This window comes from Salmo trutta, chromosome 6 (genome assembly GCF_901001165.1).
Source record: "Salmo trutta chromosome 6, fSalTru1.1, whole genome shotgun sequence".
NCBI classification, from domain to species: domain Eukaryota; kingdom Metazoa; phylum Chordata; class Actinopteri; order Salmoniformes; family Salmonidae; genus Salmo; species Salmo trutta.
In genome coordinates, this window is record NC_042962.1 from 56110044 (window position 1) to 56132824 (window position 22781).

A 22781-nucleotide genomic window follows, 5' to 3' on the forward strand; every position below is an offset into this window, starting at 1 on the left:
TTAAGGAAGGCAGTTTATTTTTCAAGTTCCACCTGTACGCTTCTTCAACTGGAAAACACTATCATTCTAGCTACCCAAAGTGAAAAATGTCAAGGACATATTTTTTTTTATAAAAAAGGAACAGAACTTCTGTTTTTATTATTAGAAAATAGATACAGGAATGAAAGTATGTTTAAAAAAACAAGAGTACAGTTCCATATGACAAACATTTTCCATAAAAAATAAGTATAAAAACACTGATCTGCAAGCGCATTGAGCCAAAAGTGTATTTTTGTACAAAACTAAGAAATCATTCAACAGGACTCCTCTATGTACCATTTATCAAGGCTACTAAGAAGATAAGATATCCCTCTTATTTTCCAACATGATATATACAACGTGTTGTATCAGAGGTTGTAAAATGTTGCCAGTGGAACACTGTGAAGTATGAACGTTCACTTTAACGGACGTGTCTTTTGAAAAAGTTAGTTGAAATTACTTTCTCTCCATATACATATAAATACATTTATGCTGTGCAAATTGCATGTTTAAAGACCTCCCATGCATAGCCACCCCATATATCAGGGCTAATGAAGGAGAAATATTGGTTTGGTACAAGACGTCCTCTGTGTGTTTTGCGTGTGTGCTTATTTTCCAATGCTTGTTTTTGGTTTTAGGTGACTGCGAGGGGAAGATGCAGGTGCACCATGTGCCATTGCTCGGTCAACATTCATACAATGAACTTTACTGGCACAGGAGGTTGGTGGCACCTTAATTGGGGAGGACGGGCTTGTGGTAATGACTGGAGCGGAATTAGTGGAATGTTATCAAATACAACAAATACATGGTTTCCATATGTTTAATGCCATTCCATTTACTCCGTTCCAGCCATTATTATGAGCCGTCCTCCCCTCAGCAGCCTCCACTGGTTAGTGGATATGTGTGAGAGTGGACTTCATGTTAATATATACAGCATTATCTTCTCTGAAGGTGTATATTGAACTAGGGCTGGATTCAATTTGTTTCGCTGAAGCGTTCAAGATTGCGTGATGGAAATGTAAAGGTAATTTCCCATTGAGCCGACATATGCAGCGTTTACCATGAATGCAGTCTCCACTAACTCGGGAATATTGCCTTTACATTTCAATCGCGCCACAACGCTGAGCTTCAGCGATACGGATTGAATAGAGCCCTAAGACTGACCAATTTATGGAACAATTCTTGCACCATGAATCGGTCACTGAATGAAACCATGAAATTCCGGCAGGTTGTCTGAAACTCTACAACTCGTACTGTACAGCAAAAGCGTTGCATTATAACCCATTTCCTAGAACTATGAACATGGCATCAAACACTCTGATAAATAATATTATACACGTTATCAAAATAAGTTTCAGGGAGCCAGCTTCCCATTATAAAAAAAAAAAAAGATATCTACTGTATGTTTGTTACCTCACTCTGTTAGTTAGAAGTTTCTCCATCTATCTCATACTATGTTCTTTTTATCCGTTTGCCTTTTTGCCATGTTTGATAAATAAGATAAGGCTATTACATATGGACATTATATTAACCTGACACGGAGATCCTGTACACGTTTTTACATGGCTGGTGTTCGGAGGCGGATGGATGGGGGATATGTAGCATCCAGAGACTGATTGGATGCGTAGAAGGACCCCTCCTGCCACCTTCCCAGACGGTTTGATATGTACTGTATATCCTTCGGGCTTCTCCACAGACAGCTTTGGGGGGGTCCTACCATTTGCCAGGAATGGCTGTTCCACACTCGTACCATGACACGTAGGTGACGTGAGAGTTCCCTCCTATCTGACCAAAGTTGACAGGCTCTTGTCTCATAGCCCTGTAATACCCTGTATGTGACAGACAAAATGAAGTGAGGGGCTGAACTTTGAGTCGTTTTAGACATTGTGAAAATGTAGTTGTTTTCAGGCATGGATATTAAGCATAGTCTTAACAGGTTCGCATTTCAACAATTCAAAGATAGATCTGTCAGTGCTGTAGCTTGTACCTTCTCTTGCTGGCAGCTGGTCAGCTCTGACTTGGTTTCCTGTCCTTCCATCGAGGAACGAGTCTACAAACTGACAGTGGTCCTCACCATGGCCAGTCTGGTCCCCAATGTTGTAAAATTTACCTGTAATGTTATTAGGGGGAAAAGTTGTCAAAAGGGATGTCAATTGAAACTGAGCTACAGTACTGTTCTGTACTGTACTATAGACACTGAGCGCCGGAAGCAGAACTGACCGTTGAGAGAATCACTCAGATATATCTTGTATCGGAGGGAGTTGCAGAGCTGGATGCCCACAAACTTGCGGTACCAGGTCCTCTTCACGTACTGCTTGCCATTGCACTCCGAGTATGAGTCTGTCTTGAAAGGGAACTGGGTCCAGATGGCATCTTTTCCTACAGGAAAGAGTTAACAAAATATTAGAATGTGGAATATCAAAGGCATGAAGCATGAAACAAAGATAATAATTAAGAAAATAGAGATGTGTAGAAGCCCAAATGTATATTTGCATTCCCAAACAGAGTTGTCTTTTCAGTGTATCACAGCCTTTTACTACTGATGAAATGAAAGGGAAAATAAAAATGTCCCCATTCATTTAGCTGTGTAAATGTTTGGTCTGGCTGTGAGTTGGGTGTGGAAGAAGTGAGCTCATAGATATTGGATGAAGAGCAGTATACTGCTGCACTGGGGCACTGTGGCCTGAGTCTCCACAGACTCTCACTGTGCCAGGCCAGACTTTCATTAGATCATCCATTCATTCAGCCTGGTGGAATGTGTCACCTGGGACTAGTGCTCAGGACAGACCACAGACTGAGAAGCTTACCTGAGACATTCTCACTCACACGTGGGTCCGCTGCAGCACGGAGGGATGGAGAGATGGAGTGAAAGAGGCAGAGAGAGAAATGTGAGTTAGTAGGTGCTTTCAAATGTCTTCTTCTCAGAATAGACTGTACAAATGGTTCCGAAACGATTTTGAAATAAGTTGGTGATTCTCCTAAATAAAAGACCACAAAACCACACGTCTTGTAGCAAAGCCATACAACATCTACGGCAAGTCATTTAGTCCACTTTGGCACTGAAGAGCCAGTCTGATATGGTAGTGTGGGACTCCAGGAGACTCCAGGACAAATCATCTGCTTTCAAACTCCTCATCATCTCTCACAGAGCAGTGAGGTCCTCCCAAAAACATAAAAATGACCTGATTCCCTACTTGCCATTCATTTATGATACGCTGTTGTATTAGTGAGTTTGATTGAGTGTGTTGTGAGCTGCAATGCAGGATGAGGGAGAGCTGGCAGCCGGACAGCACTCCTGAGGTTGGAGGCAGTTTACATGGAGAGGCAGCAGCCAATGTTATGGAAATGGAGGGGCCATGCTGAAACCATTAGGTTAATAACAGCTAGTTAATTACAGACCCCTACACCAGTAAGCGGTGGACCGCCAGACATGACTGGAGCTGGCTGACGAGGCTGTGCGTTAGTACGTTTGTACGTGCGTATTTTAGTGGATGCTTGTTTGTTTGTTTAACGCCAAATGCCTGACCTAGTCAACAGATGGCTCTTGAACTTTTAACTGACTCCTGAATAGGTAATGGTGTAAGTCAGCGATTCAACGAAACAACCAATCACCAAGTTCTTGTGACGTTTAATGAGGCGTATTAGCGCTGGCCTAGAAAACAATGTGGCCCATACTGTACCTGATTCAGTGTTGAAGGACACAGGCTCACTGGGTGGCCCCTCTCCAAGCTCGTTCTTGGGTTTCACCTTGAACTCGTAGCTGTGAGGTAAGAGCAGGAAGTGTCACTATCAGAAGGTCTCACAGCGATTATCCAACCAACTCGCTCCAGATTCCAATTTCCGCTCCATTTCCAATTGCATGCAATCATTTCCACAGAATCTGATTTTCCTATAATCCTCACAGCGTTTAAAGTGGACACGGTATTTTGATGGAAACGTAGTGTATTCTTGTTCGGCCTTGTTGTTACAGCAAGGAAAAATGAGGCTCTAGTATTGCCTCCCTATTTATCTCTTCTCCAGACAGTGCAGTCCAGAGAGTCCCTCCCGCTAATGTCTCCTCCATATGAGATGTTCAGACACAGCGATTGGTGCATCACGTGCCAGTAGCCTCAGCAGGCTCAGCTCACAGGAAGCCCTGGTTTATATTCTATCACTTCTTTAATGTCAAATAGTCCCACATTCAGACTTCATTAAAAACCTAGGGAGCGTGGCGGCCCTCCTCTGCTCTCCACACGTGAAGAACCTATCTTCTCCAACTACGCCAGAGAGAAGTGCAGGTCCTGATCTTAACCAGACATAGCTAGCTAGCTAATCCTTCTGACAAAAGTATTAATAATACAATGAATAATAAAATGCTGTATTATTTCCAGAAAGTTTGAGTTTCACGAACATTTACCTTTTAGTTATTTAGCAGACTTACGGTAGCGAGTGCATGCATTTTCATACTTTTTCAAAGCTTTGAAAAAAGCTACCGTCTGAGGACTGAGAGAGAGCATACCGAGAGAATACAATGTGTTGTATCTATCTGAAACACAGGCATAAAGATGTTATGTTATATACCTGCTCTCGGGTTTGAGGTTCTCCACTGCAGTGTGAGTCTGGTTGGTGGTCAGGATGGAGACCTGAGTACCATCTGGTCCCTTCGTCGTGGAGATGACCTCATATTCTACACAACAACCAGGAAATCACTGTTGAATTCAAGAATTCACCAAGTATCCCAATATTCAGAGTCACACTTTCCAATGTACACTACCATTAAAAAGTTTGGGGTCACTTAGAAATGTCCTTGTTTTTCAAAGAAAAGCTATTTTTTTCTCCATTATAATAACATCAAATTGATCAGAAATACAGTGTAGACATTGTTAATGTTGTAAATGATTATTGTAGCTGGAAATGGCAGATTTTTTTATGGAATATCTACATTGGCGTACAGAGGCCCATTATCAGCAACCATCACTCCTGTGTTCCAATGGCACGTTGTGTTAGCCATGTAAAATGATAAACTTAGATTAGCTAATTGATCATAAGAAAACCCTTTTGCAATTATGTTAGCACAGCTCAAAACTGTTGTCCTGATTAGAGAAGCAATAACACTGGTCTTCTTTAGACTAGTTGAGTATCTGGAGCATCAGCATTTGTGGGTTCAATTACAGGCTGGGCAGAAACAAAGAAACAAACAAAACAAATGGGCAGAAACAAAGAACTTTCTTCTGAAACTCGTCAGTCTATTCTTGTTCTGAGAAATGAAGGCTATTCCATGCAAGAAATTGCCAAGAAACGGAAGATCTCGTACAACGCTGTGTACTACTACCTTCACAGAACAGCGCAAACTGGATCTAACCAGAATAGAAAGAGGAATGGGAGGCCCCGGTGCACAACTGAGTAAGAGGACAAGTACATTAGTGTCTAGTTTGAGAAACAGACGCCTCACAAGTCCTCAATTGGCAGCTTCATTAAACGGTACCTGCAAAACACCAGTCTCAACGTCAACAGTGAAGAGGCGATTCCGGGATGCTGGCCTTTTCAAACTAGACACTCTAATGTACTTTTCCTCTTGCTCTTGCTTTATTTATCAGGACAACAGTTTTCAGCTGTGCTAACATAATTACAAAAGGGTTTTCTAATGATCAATTAGCCTTTTAAAATGATAAACTTGGATTAGCTAACACAACGTGCTATTGGAACACAGGAGTGATGGTTGCTGATAATGGGCCTATGTACGCCTATGTAGATATTCCATAAAAAAAAAAATCAGCCGTTTCCAGCTACAATAGTCATTTACAATATTAACAATGTCTACTGTACACTGTATTTCTGATCAATTTGATGTTATTTTAATGGACTTTTTTGTTGTTGCTTTTCTTTGAAAAACAATTATATTTCTACATTTCCCCAAACTTTTGCATTGTAGTTGGAGTACATACAGTACATACAGTACAGTGTCCCACTCTCCCCACCTGTGGTGTCGTTGTCGGTCTTTTCCCAGTCTAGAATGATGAAGGAGGGGCATCCCTCCACCGTTACCACGGTGAGGTTGGAGGGCGGAGACTTGGGCGGGGCTGTCACGTTTGTCTCCCCGCCCTCCTCCTCTGGGAAGTAGCTGAGAGAGGTGGTGATGGAACAAGGCTCGTCTGGTTTCTTGTCCGTCTTGTAGACTACATGGGGTGCTTAGGGAAGAGAGATCACATTTAAAGGATCCCTGCGCTACTGGTTCAAAACAACCATTTAGTAACTTAGTATTTTCTGCCAGGGACAAAAGAAATACATGATAGTTACAAGAAGGGTTTTTTACTTACCAACGAAACGTTTCTTTCCCAATGCGTCCACGTCAGAGGCTGGTAGGGAGCTGAATAATGAGGAGTTCTCCCAGGATTCAAACCAGATGTCTGTGAGAGGATGAGAAAAGACAAGGATATGCTTTAGAGCTCCACACATGGGGCACCAGTAATGTAGGTCTTCTTAAGACATAATTTAGGTCTGAATTGTGATCAGTTATACCGTTGGCTGATGGTGCAGTCGTTGTTGTGTGTCTGCGGTCTTGCTTGGCAGGTTTAGCCGTCACTGATGGGAACTTATTCAAAATGGAGGCCTTGTCCGTTTGCTTCAAGACATTCAGCTTGTCTGTAGAGAACAGAGTTTGGCAAAGCACGTTGTTTACAAAAAAAAAAGTTTGTCGTTTTTCTTGGCTTTCTCAATATTTCTATATTTGCTTATAGGAAAAGTGCCTTTCGAGGTTCTAAACATAAGCTCAGCCAAATGACAAACTTCATGATGACAAAATACTCTTTCACTAACAGCTGGTTTATAATGGAGTTTTGGAACTGGTGTGTACACCCCCATTTCAGGCAGTGGAAGATGTATAGAAAACTGCTCAATGTTCAATTATGTGTTATAATTACAACCAACTAAACCTTACTCATATCACCAGGTTTGCCAACCAGGTTGGTCTTTTTGTTGACAGGAATGGACGGACGAGATCCTGAAAAATAGAAATCAAAGGAAACAACAGTCAATCACATAATCACTAAACATGACAATTTCTGCGAGAGCCATTCCTTTGTCTCTCTGATGGTGTTATTTGCCTTGAAGAGGTCATCTTAAATGAAAAACAGTGGAAAACTCTTTCACCGCCACTTGTAGAATAACCCAAATACCTTGACCATTGTTGACACAATCGGCAATATCTAGAGAAAATCCTACAGCAGGATTAGAGAAAAGATTTCCAAAAAGGGTTCTTCTGCTGTCCCCATAGGAGAACCCTTTTTGCTTCCAGATAGAACTCTTTTGAGTTCCATGTATAACCCTTTTGAGTTCCATGTAGAACCCCTTGTGTAAAGGGTTCTACATGGAACCCAATATGGTTACACCTGGAACCAAAAAGGGTTCTGCTATGAGGACAGCAGAAGAACCCTTTTAGGTTCTAGATAGCACATCATACTGATGACCATGATCTGTGGAACATGATTTTGGCATCTTTATGCCTGGGAGGAACTCTATATGGACTGTATAAATAAACGGATGGTAAAACTCCATACCCTACGCCCAATGAACCTTAAAACATGAACAATCCTTTGTAATTCCTTGAGGTTTTACACATGTTCTGAAAGTTACCCAGAGCGAAATGCTTACCCTGTTGCCAATTAGCGCTCAGTTGCATTGAGGCCAAATTCTTCACAATCAAGGAATTGTTCCTAATCCATAAGAAAATATGCTAAATGCAAAGCCCCAGTACATAAAAGCTGGTGTAGCTCTGAAACATTTTAGCTGGTAATATAAAACAATATGGGTCCATTACTTTCCATCAATTACATGTAAATATCCATGTTTGAAATACTACCCGTTTGCAGTTAACACTGCTTTATCCAACTCTACAGTTTCTAGAAAACATGTTTCTACTTAAAAAGAAAAGCTTCCCCAGTTTTTTTTCATGCAGTCATTCAGGATAGCATAAGTTGTACATGTCTAAAACTGAGTCTACTGAAATCGGAGTAAGAATAGATATTTCTCTGCAATGACAGTGTTCTATGTAATCTTAAAACATTGCATTTTTCTAGCCACATGGAACCAGCATAGATCAAGATTACAATTGTTTCACAGGGTACAGAACATGCAGTGAAGCTTGATCATAGGTGACTGCATGATCAAGTGACAAGCCACCAAACACAATCAACATTGACTGCTGACTTTTTCTGCCTTTGCACTGTGACCTGTCTTCTCATGCAAAAATATTAGTCCACTAAGTCTAGTTCATACAAACACAAATCTGTAACCAAAAGCAAATATTGAATTCCTGTAGCTGATGAAAAGCTGATGCCATGCTCTCCTGATTGCATGATGGGTACTCTAAACACTGGCACCTCCACAGTGATGCACTAGCCTGTGAAGATTATTGTTCTTCTTAAGTCAATACTTGCAATCAAGCCAGAAGCATGTGGAACCTACCCAGGAAAATAGATTAAAATAACATTTGAGCCGCCCTCCAAACAAAACGTCAAGTTCATTACACGGCGGCAGGGCTATTATAGAACACTTTATTTCTTAACATGTGGTAAGAGAAAGTGCAAAGCTTGGTGAGAAACACGCCAAAAATAAGGTTCTTAAAAATAAGCTAATGACCCTCAGACGTCATACTTTCCAAAAAAGGAAAGTATTTTCCAAAGGCTCGGCTGAAGCCTTTGGTCGAATTCTTAGTGATGGTTGACCAGTGTTTTGATCAAAACAAGACGTATTTTACATCCAACATGGCCGACTCATGCAGTCTGGGCGGAAATGATGGCGATGGAAGCTAGCGTGTGTCAGCGTGGCCAGGGCTAGCTTTGCGCTGGGTGCAGATAAGACTGGATTCATGCCATTTTACCATAGAACTGGTCCTCAATGGAAGAGAAGCCTGAACGGCCCAAAACATCAGGGTTTATGTCCTCCAACAGCGAGTTGTTTGTGTTTGCTGCAGGAAAAGTATTACGATTAAAACCTATTCCCAAACCTATTGTATCTTTGAGCGGAATGTGGCATGTCCAGACACTTGAAGACATCGATGATATCTGAACATATCAATTAAGATCTTTCAAAGAATCCTCCTTGAGTATTCCACTGTTTTGCATTATCAGTAAAGACACAACCAATTGACCATAACATGAAACAGAGCACAAACATACAGTGAATGATGATGATAGACAACCCAACCACATCTCATGCTCAATGAGGACAGTACAGGACTGACATGCATACAATCATGCACAGGGTGAACCCCAACCATAAGCAGTGGAAAAAACCTTGGAACTCCTAAAGAGAGACATTTCTGCAGCTCAACATTGATTTGACTTCCAGTTTGTGACAGAGAAACAGCATTGGTTATGTAGCTCGGCATCCAAAGAGCCTGATCTTTGAAGGCCTCTGAAACTGCTTCAGTTTCTGCTTGGTAAACATGGACTGAGTTTCCCCACCACCACAAATGGGTACTAACACAGGCTTACCTCCCTAAAAAGAGCAGTGATTACTTAATACCCCTTTGACTACTCGTTATCATAAGCTTTTGAAGCCTGCAACAGCATTGAATCTGCAAAAGCTCGCATTAAAACCAAGAACACAAAGACCCTTGCACAGATGGCAACGCAAGGATAGACAGACTGACGGGCTGATGAACAGACGGATGGATGGAGAGACAGACACATTATTGACAAACAAAATGAATGGGTGAAGGACACCGCTATTGGTTGATGACGCCGCCACAACGCCAACAAACTGTATGGGTTAATGGATGAGAGACACAGAGGAGAAATATCAGCTCTTTTTACCCATTCTCAGTCTGTTCCAAACGACTGGTTTGGGAAGGCCGGTTCCTTTGTGATGCTTACCATTGGCTGTGGAGAAGAAGAGTGACTGTTATGGAAAAAGCAGCTAGTATTGTTAGCTCAGACTTAATTCTTCAGGAAAAAAACAGATTAAAGATGAATCTCCCAACAGGCCTTGTGAGGAGGAAAATAAATAGGAAAAGGAGGTGATGGACCAGCGGAGAGTCCTGTCAGCGCTTCAGCCTCAAGTGAACAACATGTTTCCCCAAAGACAGTGGAAAGCGCTGTCTTAACATGGCTGACCCGTGCTGCAACCAGAATCTACGACATGCTGACCGTATCTGACAGATCTTTCTAAAATTGTCAGTGACTTCTTCAGATGGTGCGAGAGTCGAGAGATGGATAGATTGGACAGCCATGACAAATCTTGACCGCGAAGATGACAAGCTACGTCGAAGCATGACCGATCACGCTCTCCACATGTTGTGCAGGGTGAAATTAGGCACTTGATGCCAAACCAACTCTGCAATCTTTGCCTGACCTCAATCTCTGCCCAGATATGACAACATTTGTGGTTGGTTTGGAGGAAGTACTGCACGCACACTGGTTACACAGGGTTTGTGGGGGTAGAGGGGATTTCAAGAAAACCACAAGGAGATGACATAGTAGGAGGAGGAAGATGAGGGAGAGGAGGAGGAAGGGGAGGAGAAGAAAAGGGGAGAGAGAGATTCCATTACCCCCTGGTGTCCTGGAGGTCTGTGATGAGTTATTAGCCCTACGAAGAAGGGATGAGGAAGAGGAAGAGGAATCTTGTCTTGAGCCATCAGTGAAGGGAAAGAGAGGGTTTCTGGCAGCAGGAGACTTCATGGTCCTGCCTATCAGTGTGATGGCCGGGCCAAGGGGTTTCAAATTTCTCTGGCTGCCTTGACCTAGAAAACCACAAAAACAATTGTAGAACCTGTTACAATGTGTAGTCTCAATGTTAAAGACAATGCTGTTGTGCCATTCAGGTGTGCTGGGAGACACGGCCCTAAGAAGTGGAATAGTGGGGTTAGTGAGGATGATTCAATCAATGATCTCTCAAATGATCTGCAGCATTCAATAGTGTAGTTTGATTGAAGCATCTACTGTAGTTCCCTAACATGAGCTCTTAACTCATGTTAGCCTTGTTGTTATAAGTGTTGCATGATTTTTGTGTGTATTTTTAATGAATTTTGTGCCGTAAACAATATTTATTATAGGATTCTTCAAGCATTTTTCATCCTAAAGCTTCCACAATCTTGAGGAATAGTCATAGATGCTGTTGGGGCTCAGCAGTGCAGAGTAACCATGACTGTCAGATTGTGTATGCCATGCAGGTAATGTGGTTGATAATGTGGTGGATGGTGCAATAACGTGCATTTAGTCCAACTCCTGATCATGACCTGTGGACAAATGAGTGTGCATTAAAGCTGGACAACAACACTGAAGCTGTGGACCAATGAGTGTGCATTAAAGCTGGACAACAACACTGAAGCTCTGGACCAATGAGTGTGCAGTAAAGCTGGACAACAACATTGAAGCTGTCGACCAATGAGTGTGCATTAAAGCTGGACAATAACACTGAATCGGCTAGTATTGTTAGCTCAGACTTAATTCTTCAGGAAAGAAACAGATTTGAGATGAATCTCCCAACTGTCCTTGTGAGGAGGAAAATAAATAGAAGAAAAAAAGACAGGACAAAAACAGATGTGATTTTGTGTGGAAAGGTAGCGTGTTATACAGTATGTGATGGACCAGCGGAGAGTCCTGTTAGAGCTTCAGCCTCAAGTGAACAACGTGTTTTCCCAAATGAGAGTGGAAAGCGCTGTCTTAACATGGCTGACCCGTGCTGCAACCAGAATCTACGACATGCTGACCGTATCTGACAGATCTTTCTAAAAGTAGCAGTGACTTCTTCAGATGGTGCGAGAGTCGAGAGATGGATAGATTGGACAGCCATGACAAATCTTGACCGCAGAGATGAAAAGCTACGTCGAAAACATGACCGATCACGCTCTCCACATGTTGTGCAGGGTGAAATTAGGCACTTGATGCCAAACCAACTCTGCAATCTTTGCCTAATCTCAATTTCTGCCCAGATATGACAACATTTGTGGTTGGTTTGGAGGAAGTACTGCACGCACACTGGTTACACAGGGTTTGTGGGGGTAGGGGAGATTTAAAATAAAAAATAAAATAAAAAAGGATATTGCATAGTAGGAGGAAGAAGAGGAGGAGCAGGAAGAGTAGGAGGAGGAGGAAGAAGGGGAGGAGGAGGAGAAGAAGGAAGGAAGGAAGGAAGGAAAAGGGGAGGGAGAGAGATTCCATTACCCCCTGGTGTCCCGGAGGTCTGTGATGAGTTATTGGCCCTGTGAAGAAGGGATGAGGAGGAGGATGAGGATGAGGATGGGGATGAGGAAGAAGAGGGGGTATCTTGTCTTGAGCCATCAGTGAAGGGAAAGAGAGGGTTTGTGGCAGCAGGAGACTTCATGGTCCTGGCTATCAGTGTGATGGCCGGGCCAAGGGGTTTCAAATTTCTCTGGCTGCCTTGACCTAGAAAACCACAAAAACAATTGTAGAACCTGTTACAATGTGTAGTCTCAATGTTAAAGACAATGCTGTTGTGCCATTCAGGTGTGCTGGGAGACACGGCCCTAAGAAGTGGAATAGTGGGGTTAGTGAGGATGATTCAATCAATGATCTCTCAAATGATCTGCAGCATTCAATAGTGTAGTTTGATTGAAGGCATCTACTGTAGTTCCCTAACATGAGCTCTTAACTCATGTTAGCCTTGTTGTTATAAGTGTTGCATGATTTTTGTGTGTATTTTTTATTAATTTTGTGCCGTAAACAATATTTACTATAGGATTTTTCAAGCATTTTTCATCCTAAAGCTTCCACAATCTTGAGGAATAGAGTCATAATGCTGCTGGGGCTCAGCAGTGCAGCGTAACCATGACTGTCAGATTGTGTATGCCATGCAGATAATGTGGTTGATAATGTGGTGGATGGTGCAATAACGGGCATTTAGTCCAACTCCTGATCATGACCTGTGGACAAATGAGTGTGCATTAAAGCTGGACAACAACACTGAAGCTGTGGACCAATGAGTGTGCATTAAAGCTGGACAACAACACTGAAGCTGTGGACCAATGAGTGTACATTAAAGCTCGACAACAACACAAGCTGTGGACCAATGAGTGTACATTAAAGCTGGACAACAACACTGAAGCTGTGGTCTAAGATGATGGTGACACAGTGAGCAGCAGACAGACAGCGGAGTGTACATAGACCAGCTGAGGCAAAACACAGTGAGGGCATTCATACGATGAGGTCATCGTTACCCAAGTTGTTATTATTGGCTTTCTCACTGCCCAGGGCGGGGGTTAGCAGTGATGCTCCTTTCTGTGATTCGCTGAGAGCTGTGTGGGGAAAAAATGGTTTTATCTGTTTCTGGAGGGTTGGGTTACGGTGGTTTGTAGAGAAATTCAAGACAGAGCTTCCTTGCCTATCTGTTACTCGGGCAGCACTCTCAAAGACTACCCATTGAGGTAAAGGAAAGCAAAGGATTCCTGCCTCACTTCATAAAAAGTGAAAATGTCCCTAATAGCTTTAGATACCAGTACGTCTTTCGGTTTCAGTAAACATCTAGGCGTTTGCTCCGAAGAGAGTTAGGCATTTTAGTATACTCTGATGCCTTTAACATGACTTTAGACTCTGTAAAAGAAGGGGAAGGTAAAAGAGAGTTGTAAGGTGAAAATTACCAGAGGAAGGGTTATGTGGCTTCTCTGTGGCGCTAGTAGGTCCCCTGGGTTGGGTCTTTCCCTGTTGCTTATCACCGTGTGGAGAGGGGTTGTTAAGGACAGGGGTGGCAGAGGAGGTACTGGGGGTTTTGGAGGGCAGGAGTTGGGGGCGGACAGGAGGGAGGTCCACGAGATGAGAGGAAGCATTTCTAATACTGTTTCCTCCATCTGGGTGAGAGAGAAGAGGGAGGTATACTTTGATTATGGGGACTGGAAACTAGGGAGTCACCTTATGGAACATTTTGATGCCCAATTGTTGCTGTCAATATTAACAGTTCATAGACAGGCATTCAAATCCATCTCTTTGGCTCTGAGATGAATGTCTCTGAATGCCTTTCATTGACTGTATAAGATTGTAGATATTTATCTTTTTAAAATAGTGGATTCAGGTTGATTTAACTTGTCACATAATGTAGTTGTACCTCATTGACATACACACAGAAAGTCTTGAAAATATAATTAGAAGGAGTATTTAGAGGGACAGAAGGGGTACAGAGCAACTTTGTGCTGCCTTTCCCTAATGGGAAATTCAAGCACGTTTTTTGCATGCAGTGTTGTCATGCAGACTGTTTAAACCCAGCATTGCCACTGGCTTTAAGTGCAACAACTCTGTAAACCAATGAGATGACAGGGATGAAACATGGAGAGAGATGATTGAGATGACTGATCAAGACGTCATGTGTGGACACAAACATATGAAATTATGGATTTTGACGGACACTGCGTGTAGAGAGAGAGAGTCACAGATGTTGTGGGAGATAGACATGGGAAGAACAAACAGCAGAAAAATAGAAAATTGATTGATGAATAGATCAATGGATGAGCTATGGGTGAAAGAAAAAAAGAGTGGAAGAGAGAGAGAGAGGTAAAGGTAAAGTGCAGAGTTGGGCTGATACAGTATGGAGGGAAACTGAGCAAAACAAGCAGCCAATCCTCTCACAGCGCCTGAGGTCTAAGCAAAACAAAATCACCGTCATGCGTGGCCTTCGCATTTGCTCTGGCAGAAACTTACACCATACTTCCAACTCTGTGGCGGCACCATCCTGTGTCACTACCATCTCCACGATCCAGGGACGTTCTACCTCTCAGTGGACTCAAGGCATGCCAGCATGCAGCCAATCACAACAAACAGCTGCGGTTCTCACCCCCCACCCCAGCCCACCCCACCCCTCCCCGCAGCGTAGTGGACATAGCCAAGCGATGACTGACTGCGAATAAAGCTTGATATGATTCAAAATGTCAGTCTCTGTTTACCCAGTGGGAACTGTGGCCATTGAGGCTCATTGGAGCGGGGGTCAGGTCTAGCTTCCAGGTGGCTCTCTGGTGGTGCTGTAGAAAATAATATCACGTTTCATAAAGTATGAATAGGAACGAAGTGCAAAGGTAGCGAAGGTGTTGGGCAGGAAATGTGTTTGACCACAGAAGGTATTTAAAGACAGTGAAAATAGTAGTGTTTTTGGCAACAATAAAAAAAAAAACAACGTGAAAAGTTAAGTGCTTTAGAATGAGAGAGAGAGTAATCACCAAAAGATGTCTTGGGAGCTCCTGGGAAACCGTGGTTTTTGGTCAGAGAGAGTCTAGGCTGAGTCTTATTGTGAATAGCTGGGGGAGAAAGGGAATCAAGAGGAGATAGGCAGGATTTCAAGTAGCAGCAACATACTCCCTATGTCTAAAGTAGTGATGCTGTAAACCAACACTTTACATTACATAGGCGGTATACCATATTAAAACAGTGTAAAACAGTGTAATATGCAGCTATATCCTCAGAAAACAGGTGTAACAAGGGTAAGTAGCATTTAGCTGCCTGGACTTACACCTGGAACAATATCATGACATACTCTACATTCCTGTACATTGGAATAAAGCGTATGGACATGCCTGGACATGCATATGGGCATGTAGTGTTCCTCGTTGTTTCATTTGGATGCAATATAAAAGTTCTGGTTCCAAGTGATTACACTGAAATGGCTTACCTGGACGAGGTGGGAAAGGTGCACGGGACATGGGTGGTTTCTGAGAAACAAAAACAATCTACAGTTGGTGGACGTTTTTATTGCCACCAGATCCACAGCCACAGTTCATATGTCAACGCTAATACGCTGCCCGTGCTAAAGCCATGTTTTCGTATTATGGTGAGGATAGCGTTGTGCTTTGGGCTGTCTCCCTTTGATTGCTACATCACTGAGGGTCTCCCTTCAGACTTCTAGCGTACCTAACGTGCCCTTCAACCTCCCGTAACAGCAAATACATCAATCCTGACTTCTGCCTGGAAAAGCCATTTCACCAGACAACATTTATGGTCTGCTGTCTACACTTCACTTACTGGTACCTGATTTAGCCTAACTGACACACACACACACTCTCTCACTCATTCACTCACTCTCACTCTCACTCTCACTCATTCACACTCTCACTCACTCACTCACTCACTCACACTCACACTCACACATGGTAAAGGGCCGTATGACAGTCACATGTGCATATACAGTGAGGGAAAAAAGTATTTGATCCCTTGCTGATTTTGTACATTTGCCCACTGACAAAGAAATGATCAGTCTATAATTTTAATGGTAGGTTTATTTGAACAGTGAGAGACAGAATAACAACAACAAAAAATCCAGAAAAACACATGTCAAAAATGTTAGAAATTGATTTGCATTTTAATGAGGGAAATAAGTATTTGACCCCCTCTCAATCAGAAAGATTTCTGGCTCCCAGGTGTCTTTTATACAGGTAACGAGCTGAGATTAGGAGCACACTCTTAAAGGGAGTGCTCCTATTCTCAGTTTGTTACCTGTATAAAAGACACCTGTCCACAGAAGCAATCAATCAATCAGATTCCAAACTCTCCACCATGGCCAAGACCAAAGAGCTCTCCAAGGATGTCAGGGACAAGATTGTAGACCTACACAAGGCTGGAATGGGCTACAAGACCATCGCCAAGCAGCTTGGTGAGAAGGTGACAACAGTTGGTGCGATTATTCTCAAATGGAAGAAACACAAAAGAACTGTCAATCTCCCTCGGCCTGGGGCTCCATGCAAGATCTCACCTCGTGGAGTTGCAATGATCATGAGAACGGTGAGGAATCAGCCCAGAACTACACGGGAGGATCTTGTCAATGATCTCAAGGCAGCTGGGACCATAGTCACCAAGAAAACAACACACTACGCCGTGAAGGACTGAAATCCTGCAGCGCCCGCAAGGTCCCCCTGCTCAAGAAAGCACATATACATGCCCGTCTGAAGTTTGCCAATGAACATCTGAATGATTCAGAGGACAACTGGGTGAAAGTGTTGTGGTCAGATGAGACCAAAATGGAGCTCTTTGGCATCAACTCAACTCGCCGTGTTTGGAGGAGGAGGAATGCTGCCTATGACCCCAAGAACACCATCCCCACCGTCAAACATGGAGGTGGAAACATTATGCTTTGGGGGTGTTTTTCTGCTAAGGGGACAGGACAACTTCACCGCATCAAAGGAACGATGGACGGGGCCATGTACCGTCAAATCTTGGGTGAGAACCTCCTTCCCTCAGCCAGGGCATTGAAAATGGGTCGTGGATGGGTATTCCAGCATGACAATGACCCAAACACACGGCCAAGGCAACAACGGAGTGGCTCAAGAAGAAGCACATTAAGGTCCTGGAGTGGCCTAGCCAGTCTCCAGACCTTAATCCCATAGAAAATCTGTGGAGGGAGCTGAAGGTTCGAGTTGCCAAAGGTCAGCCTCGAAACCTTAATGACTTGGAGAAGATCTGCAGAGAGGAGTGGGACAAAATCCCTCCTGAGATGTGTGAAAACCTGGTGGCCAACTACAAGAAACGTCTGACCTCTGTGATTGCCAACAAGGGTTTTGCCACCAAGTACTAAGTCATGTTTTGCAGAGGGGTCAAATACTTATTTCCCTCATTCAAATGCAAATCAATTTATAACATTTTTTACATGTGTTTTTCTGGATTTTTTTGTTGTTATTCTGTCTCTCACTGTTCAAATAAACCTACCATTAAAATGATAGACTGATCATTTCTTTGTCAGTGGGCAAACGCACAAAATCAGCAGGGGATCAAATACTTTTTTCCCTCACTATAAGCTACAAAATCAAAATAGCCGCCATGAAAGCGATTGGAAAAACGATTAGGCTGGGTTTCTGTATAGCACTTTGTGACATCTGCTGATGTAAAAAGGCCTTTAGAAATAAATACATTTGATTGATTGATTGATTGATTGATTGATTGATTGATTGATTGTGAGTAGGCAGAAAGACTATGTCAGCGTGAGCGTGTCATGTGTTGATTTGCAATGTTCTGCATGTCACAGCTGGGCTGTGAGGGTGACCCTCTTAAACCCACGTTAAAGAGTCTCTCAGGCCGGGTGCTGCGGTCAGACAGGGGAAGCAGACAGCAGTTTTTCTACTCTACTCTGGTCTTATACAGCTCAGCTATGCTCTGCTTCTCACCCTCTCTCACCACCTTTGTGTGTTCTCCCTCCACAGTGACAGCAGGAAATAGAAAAATGAGAGGTAGGGTAAAGTTGTAGTGTGAGAATACGTATGCCTGTGGAAGCGATTTAATGCAGAGACTGAGAGTCCTGTAGGTCATAGGTTCTTATGCTGTATGGCCAACAAAAACAGCACATACCACTGGCTTCACAATAGGGGTCCGGTGCTTGTAGGGTTTCTGGACGCTTTTGTCTGCAAAACATGAAGAAGATGTAAACAACTGCTATTCTGAGAAGAGTGTGTCGGTAGGTCATCTTTTGAAAGTCTGGCAAGTAGGAACAATAAAGCACATGGCTCACATGATATGGATGTTTTATTCTTTGTTCTTGAGCCACAAAGATTTCTTACAGACTTCTTCAAAAATAAAACGAGGAGGTACTGCCTGAACTCTCTGATTTTCATTTTCCTAAGTATGATGTACATACCGCCCATGCAGGTTTGGGAAGTAACTGATTACATGTAATCTGATTACCAAAAAAATAAACTGTCAATGTAATCAGTTACATTACCAGCTGAAATATTGTCATCAGATTACAGATACGTTTTAAAAACTAGATGACTACTTCTTGGATTACTTTTAAATTCAGAAAGGATGTTTGCTCAAAAAATAAATACATTATGACACCTTTCTGTTTTCTCGATGGCATTCAATTCAGCATTGAAAAGAAGCCGGTAAGTTTACATTTGTTCCACTTGAGCAAGTCTGACCAGAAGTCAGAGACCACTTTGATGACACAAAAAATGTGTTTGATGGATCGTTTTTGTCTTCTTCTAATGCTTCTTAAGGGTAAAGTAATCCAAAAGTAACTGAAAGTAATTAGATTACATTACTGAGTTTGGGTAATTCAAAAGTTGCATTACTGATTACAGTGTTGGAGAGGTAACTAGTAACTATTACATGTAGAAAGTAACCTACCCAACCCTGCGCCCATGTTGGTTTTGTGAATGACAGGCTTGCTCCAGATTCCGCTGCGTTCGTCTTTGTTGGAGCGGACCCCAAACTCATATGGGGTGTTGGGCTTCAGGTTGTCAACCACAGTGTCGCTGGTGGGGCAGGTCTGGTAGATCCACTTCCTGTTCCTCTCCCTGTAGCGGACGGTGTAGTGTCTGCATGGGAGGGACAAACAAGGCACAGTAAACAACATGCTGATTCTTGTACAGTAGCTGTGCATCTTTATGGCAAACTCTAACCTTTGGAAAATTCTGCCTTCTTTTCTCATCGACCAACAAAGCACAGCAGGCGTGCTCCACATTATACAGTATGGGTGGCTATTCCAGCTCTACGGCTGTGGTCTGATGAACCATAGTGACTAATATGTTAAACAAGCTTCCTCCATTAGCTATTGTTAATTCTGGCTCCGGTATCTCCGGTCATCTCGTCAGTGTCAACCGATCCCTTTTCATGCCCTCAGGGACTGTCTTTCTGGGTAGCGCTGCCGGCAGTAGCCAAGCAGTAAACAGAAGGAACTGATATTAGCTTTTAATAAACCACCAGATATAAGTGGGAACTCTCAGCTGTAACTTAGGTCGAGATTTCCAACGACTTCTCCAACTTACGGAGTGGGGGAAATTCTAGAATGTATTTAAGGTGGAGCATAAATCGAGTGATGGAAAAGTGTGTTTGTGTCCCAGCAGTACAGTCCATGTATTCTCAGTCAACTCCTGCACACACCTGCGTTGGAAAAGACCTCGGTCCATTCCCATGCTCCATTTTCCATAGAAAATAAATGGCACACAAAATAAATCCTCAACGTTACTCTACAGAACTGTTATGCGTCATAAATCCTCCAAGGTTCGACGGCACAGTACATTGAATGCACGGTATGAGTTTAAATCTAGTCAAGCCTTCATACAGTATGTAATCTTTATACATAGCTAGCAATAACAGCCTGGTATTCAGATCTCAGTGTGTGCACCTGATTTCAACTAGATCCTTCTCTTTTGTGAAAACCAGATAGTCTGAATGCCTTAACAGTGTGTAACTGTATTCACCTGTCATCCATTTTGAGCTGAGTGAGGCTGTTTCTGTGGAAGCTTTGGCCTGAAAAATGCAACATGGAACTGGAACCAGATGCCTGGCTGGCGGTGCAGTAGGGTATAACTCACCCGTCTTCCAAACAGTCGTTCATGATGTTGCCTGCTTCGTAGGGCGTCTTCAGGAAGGTTCCCCAGGACAGCAGCACAGAGGTTGGGGTGACGGAGCCAATCACCAGGTGGAGTGGCTTCTCCAGGTTGACCTTTCCTGTGAGGAGAAAGGTCAAGGGTCATACACTATATTTGCAACAGATTTGATGACCTGATTTAACCTTTTAGATGCGTAGACAGACTGCTGCATGTACCTGTGCATTGTTTCTTTACGTCGTTGCTCGGGATTGGCTGGACAGCAACAAGATACTTGGGTTCAGCATCTGAAAAGTTTAAAAATAAAACGTTGTCACATTGATTTCTCTGTCATGGAAAAAGGAATATACCAGAAGGGGGGAAATATTTTCCTGGGCAGTGAAAGAAGGGTTTGGGAAGAAAGTGTCCTGCTGACACTTGGTGAGTCACTACCCAGCCAGGTCTCTGGTGTTAGGGAGATGGACTGAAACTATTCAAATCAGCTGTAAACAGAAACAGAACAGATACACAGATGAAAGAGCTTGACTTTAAGCACAACAGATGAAAACAAACAGTCGTTCGGATGGTAAATTGAAATGCAATTGAGTTGCTTGAACTCCTCGGAACAATGGAACGTTGTCCAACCTGCAGAGACTTTAATACATACCTTTATTTAACTAGGCAAGTCAGTTAAGAACAAATTCTTACAGTAAATTCTCTAAGGGGTTTATATTATCCAGCCACAATCTAACAGTTGTCTATTGTTATAATACTCGTCCAAATGCAAACAATGTCTGAGGCCAGCTAGGAGGGGTGAAATATGAGTATGGATCTGGAACACTGTTAAGATACATCTGGTCGCTTGGACTCAATGTGCTATAAAAACAGTGATCCAAAAATATTGTGTTTCTATTGCATGAGAATGGCAAGCTCATTAATGAATAACTGTACAGAACAAAATAGACAGGATGTGAAGGGTGGAGCACTAAGGGCCTGACTAGGTCCTGGTGTTCAATGGATTAACATAGAAGCCAGAGTACTTGAGCTGGCATGCCAGGAGCAGGTTGGCATAGATCGAAGCTGGCACAATGTTAAGGGTGGGGCATTGGACAAATGATAGTCACTTGGTTGCTTAAAATAAAGCAAACTTTTGGGTGTGGGGAAACACTTTAAATAAGTTAAGAGTCAGCACAGAAGAGGATCCCAGAGAGTCACAGTAACACAACCATATCCTATTGGACTAGTACGTGTGTCATTATTCCTGGGAAGGTTCTGTCTACCCTCTGCTCTCTCGTTGGATCCCTCTGGGCTCTCTCATGATGAGGTACTTCCATCAGGTGTTCTGGAGGGGCACCTGAGACCAATTTAACTCGGCTCTTTGTCGTCGTTGTTTTTGTACGTGGAAGGTCACAGCTTGTACCAGTGAGAAATTATGTTTGATCACTTCTGTTGTCTCTCACACAGTTGAAAGGGCTCAAGGAAAAGTGGCTAAAAAGCTGTTCCGCATTGAACAAACAGCGCTCCTTTCACTGATTGGGGAGCCAGCCAAGGGACTTGTTCCATTCTCTTTAGTCTCTGGTTCCTTTCTACTCTAACACTTCATAGCCAATGGCCATTGAGACCTTTTCATACGACAAGAGGAAACCTGTTCCTGACCTGCTCTCATTTCGTGCCTGTCATGCAATCCAAACAGATCAACACAAAACAGCAATAAAGGAACCGTATTTGTTTGATTTAATTATGAAAGCACTCCAATGTTTACTTTAACTCAAGTGATTTTAGTGAGTGGGAGTATCAAGAAAAATAAGTAACAGCGTATCATTCGAATTCTAACATAAGCATGTGGTTTCACGCTCAATAGATGTTCTACACAAGCTGTAAGGTAGTCTTCCACTGACCCTGTGCTGCCCTGCTAAGGTGCCGTAGTGGGCTGGGATGCTGGGATGTTGAAAGTATCTCATGAGAGGCTGTGGTTGATGATGAATGGAACCCATTGAGCTGCAGGAAAGGGTTTTAAAGAGGAAAGTAAACACTGTGGCGTGCTTAGTGTAACTCCTGCCCTTTTCACCCTGTTTGGAGAATCTCTGTGCTCTACAAAGACAGGTTGCTAGGTTTCTCAGAGGAACAGTTTCTCCCCTGGGTTGTCTACTGACGTATGTTGGAGTCACAATATACACTGTTATGTTATGACTATCTGATGAATACCTTAAAGTCAATAGGTTAGTGTGTGCGCGTGAGTGTGGTCTTACCATAGACTGGCCTTACCTATCTCAGTCTCGTAGGGCTCTCCGTTCTCAGGCAGCTGGATGAACTGTTTAGAGAACATGCTGCTGCCATAGCCCAGGATGTAGCCCTCCAGCTTGGTGTCAGGGTTGGGCCGGACAAACTTCATCACGATGGTGTCGCCCGTAGCGTTGATGCGAACCTTCATGTTCTGTCTTCTCACTGTTAAAGGCCAACAAGTAGAATAATACAGTTGAATTGCATTGTGGTTATGATTAGTTGAACTGTGAGGCATTGCACCTAAAGATGCTAGTGCATTCCATCACAG

The 22781-nt window shown here is 43.0% G+C and overlaps 2 protein-coding genes across 2 annotated transcripts in view; both read right to left on the reverse strand.

The window, feature by feature from the left end:
- LOC115195165 (target of Nesh-SH3-like) lies at positions 1-22224 on the reverse strand. The gene is made up of 24 exons (XM_029754964.1): positions 22129-22224; positions 20470-20578; positions 20237-20372; positions 19047-19237; positions 18270-18322; positions 15607-15646; positions 15158-15235; positions 14888-14962; positions 13595-13801; positions 13175-13252; positions 12162-12383; positions 10547-10738; positions 9813-9878; positions 8876-8962; positions 6935-6997; positions 6517-6639; positions 6315-6404; positions 5976-6185; positions 4579-4684; positions 3699-3778; positions 2826-2855; positions 2239-2397; positions 2006-2128; positions 1-1847 (listed from the first exon to the last, which is right to left on the reverse strand). The coding sequence occupies exons 1-24, from the start codon at positions 22222-22224 to the stop codon at positions 1732-1734; spliced, it is 2730 nt and encodes a 909-aa protein (XP_029610824.1). The 3' UTR covers positions 1-1731.
- LOC115196358 (target of Nesh-SH3-like) overlaps positions 21501-22781 on the reverse strand; it is a 10244-nt gene continuing 8963 nt past the window's right edge. Inside the window, exon 2 of the mRNA XM_029757123.1 lies at positions 21501-22675. Coding sequence (XP_029612983.1) covers positions 22476-22675 — 200 coding nt within the window. The 3' untranslated portion in view covers positions 21501-22475. The remainder of the gene's footprint in view (positions 22676-22781) is intronic.